General features: G+C 33.5%; 1 protein-coding gene and 1 long non-coding RNA gene across 2 annotated transcripts; both read left to right on the top strand.

Annotated features, from left to right (window-relative positions):
• The first annotated feature begins 3,637 nt into the window (after positions 1-3,637).
• On the top strand, positions 3,638-7,839 carry LOC125190618 (cationic amino acid transporter 2, vacuolar-like). The gene is made up of 14 exons (XM_048087960.2): positions 3,638-4,119; positions 4,534-4,735; positions 4,933-5,017; positions 5,175-5,315; positions 5,402-5,520; positions 5,598-5,694; positions 5,767-5,939; positions 6,032-6,098; positions 6,185-6,343; positions 6,429-6,681; positions 6,775-6,883; positions 6,976-7,088; positions 7,172-7,247; positions 7,338-7,839. The coding sequence occupies exons 1-14, from the start codon at positions 3,951-3,953 to the stop codon at positions 7,492-7,494; spliced, it is 1,920 nt and encodes a 639-aa protein (XP_047943917.1). The 5' UTR covers positions 3,638-3,950; the 3' UTR covers positions 7,495-7,839.
• Positions 7,840-13,151: 5,312 nt separating this feature from the next.
• Positions 13,152-14,484, top strand: LOC148926587 (uncharacterized). Its single transcript, XR_016130236.1, has 2 exons — positions 13,152-13,508; positions 13,592-14,484. It is a non-coding gene; the product is annotated as an uncharacterized LOC148926587 (long non-coding RNA).
• The last annotated feature ends 297 nt before the right edge of the window (positions 14,485-14,781 follow it).

Below are 14,781 nucleotides of genomic sequence, written 5' to 3'. Positions count from 1 at the left end.
GCTAAATTTATGGTTTGCTTTGAAGCATTAATGATTGCAAAATTTTATTTCAGGCCTTGGTATTGTCTCCTCAATATCCAAGCCGTTGAAATTATATTGTGATGATAGTGCAATCGTATCTTTCTGTAAGTATGACAAGTATTCAAGGAGCTAATCACATGAAATTAAAGTTTCTTGTCGTGAAAGATGGAGTTTGGGAACAAAGAATATCTACATAATATATAAGCACACAACTTATGGTTGCTGATCCATTGACTAAGGCGTTACCGCCTAAGACATTTATGGAATAAGTTAACATAATGGGTCTTGGGTATGGAAACGTCTAACCTTTATGTTTCCATGTTGGTTCAGACACTTAAGTTATAGATATTTTGAATTCAATAAAGTTGTTTCTACTTTTCCCGCATATACTTATTATTTGATATGCATATGTACGGTTTTAGTATTAATGCAGAAGGTCTTGAAATAAGACAATTACGGATGCGGTGTCACTTATAGATTATATTAGAGTGGATATTGGTGATGTGGTACATGGAAGGAACTATATCGATTGAATGATATACGCCCGCCATGACCCGCATTAGTAGTCTCTCTAATATAATACTTATGTTTACCAATGATGAAAGTATTTATAAAGTCCAATATTATGCGCGCCTTATGTTTATTTTGTCTATTTTACTGTGGCTCTGTCAAGTGTGACAAGTAGGAGAATCGAAAACTTTGTGTCCCACATGTTCGCCAAGTGGGAGAATGTAAGTTTTGTGTCTCACATATGTGACATGTGATAGAATCCTAAATAGAATTGGAATTTAGTATAATACATATATTTGGTATAAGACACATTTTCCCTAATTAATTAGCTATCAATTAATTATTGTATTAATTGGAATGGAAATAGAAAGGGACTAGCAATAATATATATGAATACATATTCCCTAAATTAATGTCATAATTAGTCATTAAGTATTGACTATTATTATTAAGGAAATAGGAATATTTATACATATATATAATGCATATTTACCAATTAATTAGCGATTCAAGTACAGAATCATATGGTTGGGATTTCAAAGAATTAATTCCATTAGATGTGATTCAATTAGTCGGCTATATTGGTAAAAAGATATTGCTCTCATTAATCATTTTAAAATAGCCACTTTGATGGAAAGGGCTTTTATGGTTTGATAATTAGGGTTTGTCCTCTCTCTGCCTATAAATACAAGTGTGGTGATCCCATAAAAAAAACACACATTAAGAGAACACATAAACGAGGGAAAGAGAGAGAAACAAATCCTTGGAGTTGGAGTTGCACTACTACGCCGAAAAGAGTTCAAGGAAATCGTCTTCTCCTTACTCAATCGCTTCCGCTATGGATCGCCAAGGTATATTTCGATCCTATTATGTTTATGGTTTTATGTGAAATACATGATGTTCGAAGATCTTGCTTTATTTATATTCAATTATGTAATCTTGAATATATGATGATAAATAATGTCCAACATATCTTCTATTCTAGTAAGTACTTCCTTTCTCCCCCAATATGTGTCTTATTTTAATCCGGCATGAGTTTTAAGAAATGTAATAGAAACTGGATTGAAAAAATTAGTAGAATGTGAATCCAATTTTTATATATTAGTTTTATAATAAAATGTAAATAATAATGAGTCATTGGAATGTTAGATTCACTAAATAAAGTGGAAAAATTAATACAACCAAAATGAAAAACTAGGGAGTACTATTAGTATTTGCTAAGCTACAAATTTGGGTAGTTTGAATATTTTGTGTATTGAAGATGGCGAACGGAGGTTAGTCAACAAAGGTTTTTGCAAACGTACTAAAATTCTGACAATTCATGAAATGCCGCAAAGAAGAATAAGAGCATTCACAATAGCTTAGGCCCTTCTATAGCTCTTCTAAAATTCCTCCCGCCACATTATCCGCCCTCCCAAAATATTTCACAGTCCTTCCACAACCCTTCACTAGTCTTCAGCCCTCCCAACAACCCTCTCATTTTATTCATTTAAGTGTTGGTGTTTTTATTAGAAATTAGAACAAAAACGATAATCGGAGAAAAAAAACATAGAAAACACGTAAAATCTCTGTTGTATTATAATTTTGGAAAACAATATAAAGATAAACAAACTTCAAATAAAATACAAATGATATCAACAGCTACGTGTAACCTTATACGTGAATGAGAGAAAAATGGATGCCAAAATGAAATGGGAGTGGTGTATTTTATAGGAGAAATTAAGAAAATAATTAAAATTGTGGTATGGCGATCGTCGAAGCCGTCCCGACCACCGTCCCGCTCGGACGCTCGGTGGTAGGACGGCGCCCTATTATGAATGCAGTAGGTAAATCAGCCATAACAACGAGGGTTAGAATAGTCAATAACCTAATAAACAAGGTTAGCCTCACAAATATGTAACCGAAAATATATTCCAAAGTCTGAATCTTTATTTTATGGATAAATGCATCAAGCATTCCCTTAGAGTTGTGAAGGGTAGTCTTGGAAATGTGTAATGTGATTCTTGGTGTAAATTTGTGGAGTATTTAGCAATGCCTGCCAATCTAAGTGACTCATCTAATCAAACGCCAAAGAAAACATTCCACAAAGTAAACGCCCACACACATTGGCTTGGCTTCCAAGGAAAGCTATCTTCATGAAATTTCTGCTCTAGCTAATAAACCAAAGTTCGGTCGCTCCGTCCCTTATTAAATATTTAATGAATAGTAGTAATAAGTCTATAACATTCAAAATTCAAATTAATTGCCATACCAAATTTGTTCGAATGTTTTTGTCCTATTACACGCAAATGCAAATGGCCAAAATAAGATAAACAGAGCACCGTGTCGCCCTATCCAATATCCATGCATGCATATATTCCTTTTAATTTTGTGACGTCAGACAATGATTATGAATTCACTAAATAATGTTGCTTTCCATTTCCATCCGGTTAAATGTTGTTTTCAAATTTTAAAGACCATTATAATAAAGTTCTACGACCGAATTTTGTTCCATCAAAAACTTGTTTATTTTAGAAAAAATTGATTTATTTTTGCATTTAATTAAAATATATGAGCGCATATATAGTACATGGAACGGTGCATAATATGGTGGTCATATATTAACGATTTGTATATAAATTTTTTACTTTTTTAAAAATATAAAATATAATTAATGCATACTTTAATTCAAATTTGAAAAGTAATATAGAGACAATTCAAATCTAAAAAAAAATTTAAAACGAGGCTAAAATTAATTAAGTCTTTTTAACTTGTCCACTAACTATATTTATTATTTTAATATATAATTAATACATCAAATTATTAATAGTATAAATTTTTTTGATTGAATAAAATTTGGTTACCATTTTTCCATCCCGTTTCAAATTTTAAAGACCATTTTTATAATCATTATTGTATACCAAGTTACCAAGTACCAACAATATTCGCATCAGCCAACAACTTTAATGTCAATTTCCAAAAGAATTAAAATTCCATTTAACACCTAGTAATTTCAATTTAGTAATGAAATCTATGAGACCAATAATAAAAAATGAAAATGAGTGGACTAGAGCATAGTTAAAACTTAAAAAGAACACATGCATTGAGCAACCCACAAAAAAAAACAACAAAATTTCCGTCGTTTTTCCTGAATCTCAGCTGAATCTCTGCAACAGCAACACACGCCCTTCCCGATTCCCCCCAAAGCCATAATCCGTCGAAAAATTCAATCTTTATCCTCTTTGGGGCTGCTCTGATCTTGTTATAACGTTTTCAATCAATCCCTGTTCAAGATTTTCTTGCGTGTATGGTGGAATTCTAAACCATCGCAAGAAGGAAGAGAAATCGTGGTCGAATATACCGGCAAAGCTTTAGTTTCTCTTAAAAATATCCATATTTGGCGGGAAAATTAAATCTTGAAGCACCCAATTTGGGTTGTGATGGAATTTCTCAGCGATGCGCAGAATGATAATGGTAATGGAAACTGTGCCGCCGGGGGTTTCATGTCTCTCGTGAGGAGGAAACAGGTTGATTCTGATCGTCCCAAGACGACGTCGTCTCGTCAAAATTTGGCTAAGGCTCTCACTATTCCTCATCTCATAGCAATAGGTATCGAACAATTTTGGTGTTTTCGATTTCTTTAGTTTTATGGGATGTTTTTGTTGTTGATAATGTATGTGAAGTTGTTGGTTCTTTTATTGGTTTTATAAGGTAAATTTTTCGAATTTTATAGGTCAAATTATACTTCCACGGTCGTATTAGAAATGAAACATTTTCTTTTCGGCACGGGATTTTATATAGCGTCGTTTTGTGAGTTAATGGGAAGAGAATAAAGTAAGAGAGATAAAAATTATTTGTCCTGTTTTGGCAGAAATCTGGGGATATATGTTTTCAATATTTGATAAATTTATGTTTCTATTCCATGACATGAAGTTAAATATGGATTTTGTCATGTGAATTGTACGTTACAAATGCGTTGGCATGTGGATGTGGGGCCTAAATTGATGTTTTGTGGACTCACAGGAGTTGGTTCGACTATCGGTGCTGGAGTATATATTCTTGTTGGTACTGTTGCGCGAGAGCACTCAGGGCCGGCGCTTACATTTTCCTTCCTGATTGCTGGGATAGCGGCTGCTCTTTCTGCATTCTGCTATGCTGAGCTAGCAAGTCGTTGCCCTTCTGCTGGAAGTGCCTATCACTATTCTTACATCTGCGTTGGAGAAGGGTATGCACGATTGAAAATCGCCTTTATACTGCCTCGTGTATGCAGACTGATTCACTTAAATCCGAAACTTAGTAAATAATATCGATTTTTTTTGGTTTTCTATAAGACTAGTTCAACTGCTATTGGAACTGCAGGGAGCGCCAGTTTGATCACTTGTTTACTTATGGAAACATTAATTTACGACACTTCTCGTGCAGTGTTGCTTGGTTGATTGGCTGGGCATTGATATTGGAATACACAATAGGAGGTTCCGCCGTTGCCCGTGGAATATCACCAAATCTGGTGTGATTTCTCTCTGATTCTCACTTTATTAGGTGATGTTGTGAGTGTTATTATTTGTGATTTATTTGTGAAGTGGAATTTCTATTCTATCTAGTCCAACGGAAAACAACAAATATCTTGTTATTGCCTTGATTTCGTTCTTCCCGATTTCTTTCAGGCCTTTCTATTTGGGGGACCAGATAGCCTCCCTATGTTTCTAGCTCGCTATACCATCCCTGGGATTGACGTTGTAGTCGACCCTTGTGCAGCCATCTTAGTTGTTGTGGTCACTGGACTTTTATGTGTGGGAATCAAAGAGGTCTCTTGCTAATATCCTCATTTTATCCTAAGAATTTTCTTTCCTTCTGATTACAATTGTAGCTCACTTATACATGATTTTTGCAGAGTACATTCGTCCAAGGAATTGTCACTGCTGCAAACATTTGTGCTATGATCTTCGTCATCATAGCCGGAGGATATTTGGGTTTCAAGACCGGATGGCCTGGTTACCAACTTCAGTCAGGGTATTTTACTTTCTTGCTTAATTATTTGGTTTCAGTTTTATTTATTTGATATAATAATTTTTGAATAATTTTATCAGATATTTTCCTTTTGGGGCGGATGGGATGCTTGCCGGTGCTTCAACTGTTTTCTTTTCATACATAGGATTTGATTCAGTTGCTAGTACAGCCGAAGAGGTATAGAATATTATCTCAAATTTCGTGGAGAGATTGCAGCCTCATTTCTCGGAAATCTAAATCTGTCTGCAGGTGAAGAACCCGCAGAGAGATTTGCCCATGGGTATCGGTCTTGCTCTGTCGATATGTTGCGCCCTGTATATGTTGGTTTCTGCAGTCATTGTTGGTTTAGTACCGTATTTCGCAATCGATCAAGACACTCCAATATCCTCAGCATTTGCTAGTAATGGATGTAACTGGGCAGCGTAAGTAGATAGTTTTATCCTGCTCATGCATTCGGAATTTCTCCATTCAAATCTTATCTCATTTTTCGTGTCTCTAATTGGCTGTGATGTAGGTATATAGTCACGATAGGCGCTTGTACCGCTCTTTGTTCAACGTTGATGGGTTCAATCCTTCCACAGGTAATGTGAAATTTATGCTTAGACCAATTTCTGTATTAGTTTGAGATTAGTAATTTGTGTTTTTTCGATTCTGTTTGTGTATTCAGCCACGAATACTAATGGCAATGGCGAGAGACGGATTGCTTCCATCATTTTTTTCAGATGTCAATATAAAAACCCAAGTTCCACTGAAGAGCACTATCGTGACCGGTTTTCTTGCAGCACTCTTGGCATTCTTCATGGACGTGGAAGCGTTGTCTGGAATGGTGTGGTGAAATTACAGTTATCGAGATCTGGTTCTTCACTAGAATTACTTATACTAGTCTTCATAGCTTTTGTTTCTATGTGCAGGTTAGCGTTGGCACACTTCTTGCATTTACGATGGTGGCAATTTCCGTTCTAATACTGAGATACATTCCACCCGATGTTGTTCCAGTCCCATCATCACTTCAGGAAGCAGTAGATTCAGTTTCTTCCAAGTATTCTGATGCAGACGATGCCGATGCTAAAGCTATTACATCAGAGGACCAAGTTCCAGTCCTAGTTAACAAAGACGCACCTTTAGAAGATCCCCTTCTCAACAAAGTAGCGGTGCAGTTGAACTGTTAGTTCATCCGAATTTTCTACCAAGCATTTGATGAATCTTGATCTATTATCTCTAGTATCTGATTCTCACTTTTGTTCGTAAATGTTGCAGATTTGACAAGTGAAGAGAACCGGCGGACTATTGCTGGCTGGGCAATCACGTGCACGTGCGTTGGTGTGCTCATTCTAACTTCTGCTGCTTCAAGTCGGACTCTGTTTAGGTACATTCATGGTTTCAAATGTATGTTAGGGTTCCCCATGTTTTGATTTCGTTGAGCGAATTTCTAAACCAAATAAAAATAATTCATTCCAGCACGTATCGGTATTCTCTATGTGGGTTTGGCGGAGTTCTAGTTATGTCCGGTCTCATATTGCTTACCTGGATCGACCAAGATGACGCTAGGCACAGTTTCGGCCAAACAGGAGGTATGTCCGATAAAATATGAACTCTTTTGCTTTGTTCGTTTTGGTTGCTGCACGTGGTCATAGAAGTTTCGTTACTCTTTCAGGATTCATTTGCCCATTTGTTCCATTGCTGCCTATTGCCAGCATTCTGATCAATGTCTACCTATTAATCAACCTCGGGTTAGTATTCTTGGAGATCGAATTTGTAAGTTAAGTTTAGGAATATTCGATGTTTTTCGTTTAAATAATTTCCGTGCGATAAATATGCAGCGGTGATACTTGGATGCGCGTATCAGTGTGGCTAGCGATAGGTGCACTCGTTTATGCTTTTTATGGCCGGAACCATAGCTCGTTGCAGAATGTCGTCTACGTTCCTGCAGCTCACGTTGATGAAATCTACGACAGTGTCTCTCAACCTCACCCGTGAGATGGTCTCTCTAAAGAAAAGCACTCGTGTGGTTTTAGTAGCGAGGATTTTCCGACGACGGCGAACGGGTGAAGAAAAAAAAGAAAGAAAAACATATACGTTTATGTCACATTGTAGCATTACTTTGTCAAATTTCAGATCATAGCTAATAGGGGAAAAGAAAAGAAAAGAAAAGAAAAGAAAAGAAAAGAAAAAGGAAAAGGAAAATATATGAAATGCATTATAGTGTTGTGAATAGCACGTATTTCTTGAGTCACAGAGTCCTGCAATGGTACACAATCTGTAAATAGTGTGGTATTGTTATTCTATTAATATTCAAAACAATTTTTTTTTTTTTTTTATCTAAACTTGAATTTGAGTTGGTCCGTATGCTCATGTCAGATTTTATCTTCTCCTCAACTCTTACATGGATTAAATTTATGCAACTAGTCGTATATAGTACTCTCTCAGTTCCTCAACAGCTGAGTCGTATTCCTTTTTGTATTGTCCCATTATAGTTGAGTCATTTTCTTTTTCGAAAAAAAATATTTTACTCTCTCTTCATCTCTCTACCTTTCTTCTTTTTACTTTATTCTCCTTTTACTTAACTCATTTAAAATAGTTTTTCTTAAATCCTGTGCCGAAAAGAAATGTCTCTACTACAGAGGGACGAAGGGAATAAATTTTTTAGAGTGAACAATGCTAATGGTCCCTGAATTGTGCGTTTGAACTTTAAAAATATCACGGGTTATCCCTGTAATCACATTTATAATATTTTTTTACTATTCATTACAATTTTTTACACCAAAACTGCCCCCAAGGTATAAAAGGCATTTTGGAAATTCATATCTAGATAATGAATATAATATTTTCTTTATATCTCTCTAGTATTAGATATGATATTTGAATACCTAAAATGATATTTGAACCTTACTTTTTCAATCGCTTTATGTCAAATCCTCTTCCTCTCTCTTTCTCTTAAACTATTATTTGCATAAACTAATGAGGATCACTTAAGTCATTTCCTGCTCCATCTCCTACTACATACACACAAACATGATTGATGGATCCCACCATCACTTATCATGTTTTGTGTGTATGTAGTAGGAGATGGAGTAGGAAATGGCATAGGTGATCTCAATATCCATCAATCATGTTTGTGTGTATGTAGTAGGAGATGGAGCAGGAAATGACATAGGTGATCTCAATTAATAAACAATGAGTAAAAAATTAAAATAAAAAAATACTATCAAAATTCTTAACTATATTAATTGTAAAAATAAAAATTATAAATTTAATTATCAAAATAATTTATAACTAGATTAAATTGTGATTTGATTATTTTTTAATATTAAAAAAATTTAATTAGTCCCAAATTTTTAGTTAATCCAAGATTTTTAATTTTTAATATTAAAAAATAATTGAATCGCAATTAAAATTAAATTTAGCTGCAAGGTATTTTAAAATTATATTTATAATTTTAATTTTAATAATTAATTTATTTAAGAACTTCATAATATTTTTTAATTTAGTTTTTTACTTTCTAAAAGTTTTAGAGAAAGAGAGAGATAGGGGATCTGACATAAAGTGATTGAAAAAGTGAAATGAAAATTATTTTCAGGTATTCAAACTATAAAAAAATATCATATCTAATAGTCAAGAGAGAGATAGAGAAAATATCATATCTAGTACCTAAATATGAAAGTCCAAAAATGTTCTTTATGCCTGGGGCATTTTTGGTGCAAAATTGTGATGAATATTGAAAATGTACCATGAATGTGATTACACCTTAGTTCAGAGACTACTCATGATATTTTTAAAGTTCAGACACCGTTTGCGTGCAAAACGCATAGTTCGGGGACCATTTGCACATTGCACTCAATTTTTTAAAGAGTGAACTACATAAATGGTACCTGATCTTTCACTTTCGCACATAAATGGTACATGATCTTTATTTTGTATCGTTTTTGGTACCTATAAATCACATTTTTTGTACCTGATTCAATTTTGACCCCAAAATGCCCTCTAAACAAAAACATATTTCCATTTGTATCATTAAGGTTATTTTGGGCATACAAAACTAAGTACCAGAAGTGATATTATAATTTCTTCACTCATTCTTCTCACTCTTTATAATATTATTATTAATCAATATTAAAATTATTATTTTGATATTATAAATTAATAATTAATTTATTTTTTTAATATCATCCAAATATACTTAAGTATAGTTATAATTATATTCAATTATTGTAATAATATTATTGTTATAATACTAAAAACTAGTTGTAATAAATAATAATAATAATAATAATAGTAATAATAATAATAATAATAATATAATTATTTAAATTATGAATCACGCAATATTATATAATAATAATAATAATAATAATAATAATAATAATAATAATTATTATTATTATTATTATTATTATTATTATTATTATTTTACATTAAAATGATAACTAATCAATATATATAATCTTAATAAAAATTTAAAATTGTGAATTATATTCATAATGATATTAAGAGTTGAATATTTTTAGTTAAGTGTTTCAATCATAAAATGAGTATAAAACAATTCAATACAAAATATTTAATTGATTTAAATATTTTAAATAATTAATTTAATTAGGTGTTTTGTTCTTAATTTATATTATTATGAATGCAATTATATGTATGTATAAAATACTAAAATGAAAGAAGAAAAAGTAGAGAAAAGAAAAAAGAGGAAACAAAAACTAATGCGTAAAAGAAAGAAGAAAGGGAGATAAAATACTAAAAAGAAAGAAGAAAATGAAGAAAAAAGAAAGAAGGAGAAACTAATGAAGAAAAAAAGAAATAAGAAATGTAGAAAAAAATAATCACATGTTTGGTATACTATTTAATGGAAATTTCCAAAAATATCCCCCATAACAAAATAATCACAAGTTTGGTACCTAGGTTTATTTTTGTCACTGGGTACCAAAAACGATATAAAATAAAGATCAGGTACCATTTGCGTGCGAAAGTGAAAGATTAGGTACCATTTATGTAGTTCACTCTTTTTTAAAACAACACATTCTTTCCATAGTAACAAAATATGTTTTTACCATAAACTATAGCTATCTCTACACACTTTTGTCCCACAATATTATATATTATTTCTTTTTTAGTCTATCCCACAGAAATATGCACTTTTTAAATTTGAAAACTCTTTTAACTATGATGAGATTAACTTATTCTTCACTAACAATACTTTAATTACTTCTTCTTTCTACTTCTCTTACTTTACCAATTGTGCATTAAAACTCATACCCAACCAAAAGTTCATATTCTCGTGAGACGGAGGGAGTACCATTGTTCAAAATGTGTGTTGTTATGTAATGTTCCCTCCATCCCAAGATAATTGAGTCATTTTTTTTTGTCTTGGGGTAGTTGAGTCATTTTTTTAGCAAAATTTTTTCTTCTCTCATACTTTACTCGCTTTTCATCTCTTTTATTTTATTCTTTTTTTATTTTACTATCTTCATTTTAATTTTTAACTCATTACTTTTTTAATCTTGTGCCCAAAAGAAATGCCTAAACTACCTTAAGATATAAAGGAAATAATATAATAGGGTTGCACCGATCAATTCGAAGATGTGCTAGAGTAACTTCTCGACCCCATGAGCTGAGCCACGAGCGGATCAGGTACGATCCCGCGAAGCCGGTAAGAGATTCTGAAAGTCGATGACGCTCAATCCTCTAATGTGGCAGGTACATAAATTGATACGACTACAAGGATTGCCATTAAAGTTTATCACTATAATTTTGAAATTTGTCAAATTATCATTATACACATAGTAGAGGCCATTTAGTATCAAGTATACCTGCATAAATACACGAGTTCATAAAAATAACATTAATAATCAAATCATATAAACCATTATCTTATGATTATGAAATACTCCTTATGGCCCATATCATTTCACACACAATAAAGGCCATTTAGTATCAAGTGTACCTGCATAAATTCATGAGTTCATAGAAAATGACATTTATAATCAAATCATATAAAATATTATCATATTATTATGAAAAACAACGCTCAATAAAAATAAAAATATTTGGGATGAACACGGATTTTATTACATTATTAGTAAAATATGAAAGATATAAAATTAAAAAGTTACTGGAGTATGTTAATGGGGAATGGTGCCACCTCATTCAAAAAATATACAATTAAAAAGTTATTGTTTATAGTTTATTTTACAAAATTTGTATTATAGTTCCTTCATCTCATGACTGTCAAACATATTGCACATAAAATGTTAATGAACAAAAAAAATAAGCAACAATGAACTCCGAGCTATTTAACAATGATCTTTCGTATTTTGATCCTACATTATGCACAGAAATTAGTTCAACATTGATTAAGAGATACTATTATCTCTACTTTATTCTCTTTTAATTTAAAACACAAAATAACATTACATAAAATCTGGTGTTGCCAAAGGAAATGTTATCTTCCTTGGATAGAGGGATTATTATTTACTATGAAGCCCCTTCCATAATTTATATATGTGTTCGTCATTGGCTAAGCCTGTTACTGTTACAATTAACTAATTTATTTCTGCGATCGTCATTGGCCAAGCCTGTTACTGTTACAATTAGGGTACATTTGCTTTGCAATATAGTGTTGCTTTTGAAAAGGTATGGACTCAGAAAAAGATCTGTTTTACTGAAACATCCTGATTCGTATACTTTGGTTTGTAACTTTGCATTTCATAAGGCTGCCAAGTTTCTGTTTGGTTTTCCAACAATAACCCAATCCGAAATTAAAATGACTTCATTACCCATTCAAATTTCTGCTATTGACAGAAATACCTATTGACAGAAATACCCCCGTTTGACCTTATTCTTATTTGAAGATATACTCAGATTCATTTCATATTGGAATTGCGCCCACTCTCATTTCACTGGGTAGTCTGTGCTGCACACACCACCTTCACTACCGTTTGCAAGGTGAGTTCCATACACAATCTCCATTTTCTCTGTTTGGAACTTCTCTTTCATTGAAATACCAATTATTTTCAGTCGCCGAGTTGAAATGTATGTAAGCGTGTTAAAATGACAAGATCCATATTCATCAGTTTGTTCTCGTTCTACCAATTGAAAATTTTCTTTGGTGTCGTTTTCGTTTGTAGTTATTAAAGAAATTAGCTTTTCGTATATGCAAAGTGTAGGTGCTCCATTGAAATTTTTTTGTCCAAATAAATCTGATTATATTCACTCTCTGTTTGGAACTTATCTTTCAATGAAATACTGACCCTTGTCAGTAGCCAAGTTGAAATGTATGTAGGTGTGTTATAATGACAAGATCCATATTCATCAGTTTGTTCTAGGTCTACCAATTGAAAATTTTTCTTGGTGTCGTTGTTGTCGTTTGTTATTATTAAAGAATTTAGCTTTTCGTATATGCAAAGTGTTGGTACTCCATTGAAACTATTTTGGCCAAATAAATCTAATTATATTCGGTCTTCATTGTATCAAGAAGATGTCTGGTTTACAACAGGTTGTGGTTTTGGGAGACGACAGTCAGGGTACTCAAAGTAAGGATTGTACATTACCCTACTTTTTAGACAATGTTGTTTAGTTTCTTTAGTTTTTCTCGGCATCTGTTGACTTCATTATGTCTGTGTATGCTTTGTATGTCTCAAATCAGTGGTGAATGCATGTCTTGGTCACCGACACAAGCCCAATGGGTGACCGCACTTGCCGGAGCTGGACTGACTGGGAGGAGGAAACGCTAGTTGTTTGGTTGAAGGAGCTCTCTGTCACCAGGTGGAAATTTGACAATGGATTCCGGGCAGGTTATCTCATGCAGCTTGAAACTGCAATGAAGCGAGCACGAACACAAAGGGCACTCCACACATCAACTCCAAAATAACCTCTTGGAAGAGGTATACTCTTCGTTGTTTCAAATTCTTGGTCGCAGTGGAGTGGGCTTCAACAATAACAACGACTACAAGATAGATTGTGACGACGATCAGTGGGAGCAAATTGTTAAGGTATGATTATACTTCATTGATAACGTTGTATATTACAAGATGAAGTCAATATGTACGTTGACGTGTAGTTTGTTTATGCATAGGCTGATCCACATGCACGTCTCATGAGGGAAAAGAGTTGGCTGTATTTTGAGTGTTGGCAAGTAATTTTCGGCAAAGACCGTACTGATGGTACATTTTCAGAGGAGATGATGGACACGACCAACGCTCTCTCCAGTCATAACACTGTGCGCTCCTCATCAGCCGGGGAATTTGGCTCCTTGATGGGACTGGAGGATGAGAATCCCTTTGTGACTCCCACTGGGTCTGTGCCTCCCGAAGGTGTGGCGGATAGCACTGGGCAGAGTACTTACCAAACAACTTCTTTGAGTGGAACTAGGGAGAAACGTAAGAACGATGATAGCATTGGTGGCTTGGTAGAGATGCTTGCCAAGATGCAAGAAGATACAAATGCTAGTCTCAATTTTCTCTCTTCGGATTGACTATGAATATGATTTGATCAAGGAACACAAGGAGGTGTATGAGGTCCTAGGTCGTCTCCCTCAGACTCGAGATCAGAAGTTCGATGTTGGTGAATTCATCCTCGAGAAGGTTCAACACCTTGACTTCTTCCTTGGGATGCCGGAGGAGGATAGGTTTGCTTACGCGATCCTCCTCCTCGCAAAGTATGGATAGGTAAATTGCAAGTGATCTCATGGGTCAGAGGGAGCTCTGTTTTTTGCTTTTTACCCTCCTTTTGTCATCTAACCTATTTGAACACTTTTATGTGATGTTTTATTCTATACCAGGTTGTGTCTGAACAAACTTGAAGTAGTAGTTATGATTTGTTGTTGGATATGACCAGTTACGGGATATGTTTAATTAGGTGGATTGTTGATAGTTATTGAACTAATCCTCTAAAAGGTGCTTTATTTTGTAAACTATTGAACAACTTCTATTCGTAGACATGGATCTATGTTCAACTCACCTTGCTCTATTTATTTGTTTTTCATTTATACATGCCATGTGTTACTAGCATCATCAAATATTCATTACGTACTCTATTTATTGGAATGTTGGTTATTATTGAACTAATATTCTACAAGTTGGTTTATTTTGTGTTATTGAACAACCTACGTTGGTAGACATGGATTTATGTTCAACTCACTTTGCTCTATTTGTGTATTTTGCATTCATACATGCCGTCTTCAATTGGCATCATTTTTTCTTCCATATTTCACTGAATATTCATAGATATAGAAACACTTTTTAGAAAGTTAGACCTTTTTTAGTT

The sequence above is a fragment of the Salvia hispanica genome, chromosome 5 (assembly GCF_029641045.1).
Source record: "Salvia hispanica isolate PSC_SH4W2 chromosome 5, Shi_PSC_v1, whole genome shotgun sequence".
NCBI lineage: Eukaryota > Viridiplantae > Streptophyta > Magnoliopsida > Lamiales > Lamiaceae > Salvia > Salvia hispanica.
This window is presented reverse-complemented; position numbering and strand designations above follow the sequence as displayed.

Excerpts from the sequence above, each read along its gene's own strand:
- LOC125190618 (XM_048087960.2), top strand. The coding sequence starts at position 3,951 with ATGGAATTTCTCAGCGATGCGCAGAATGATAATGGTAATGGAAACTGT. Across the intron at positions 4,120-4,533 it reads TCCTCATCTCATAGCAATAG|GAGTTGGTTCGACTATCGGT; the intron begins GTATCGAACAAT and ends GTGGACTCACAG. Across the intron at positions 6,344-6,428 it reads TGGAAGCGTTGTCTGGAATG|GTTAGCGTTGGCACACTTCT; the intron begins GTGTGGTGAAAT and ends TTCTATGTGCAG.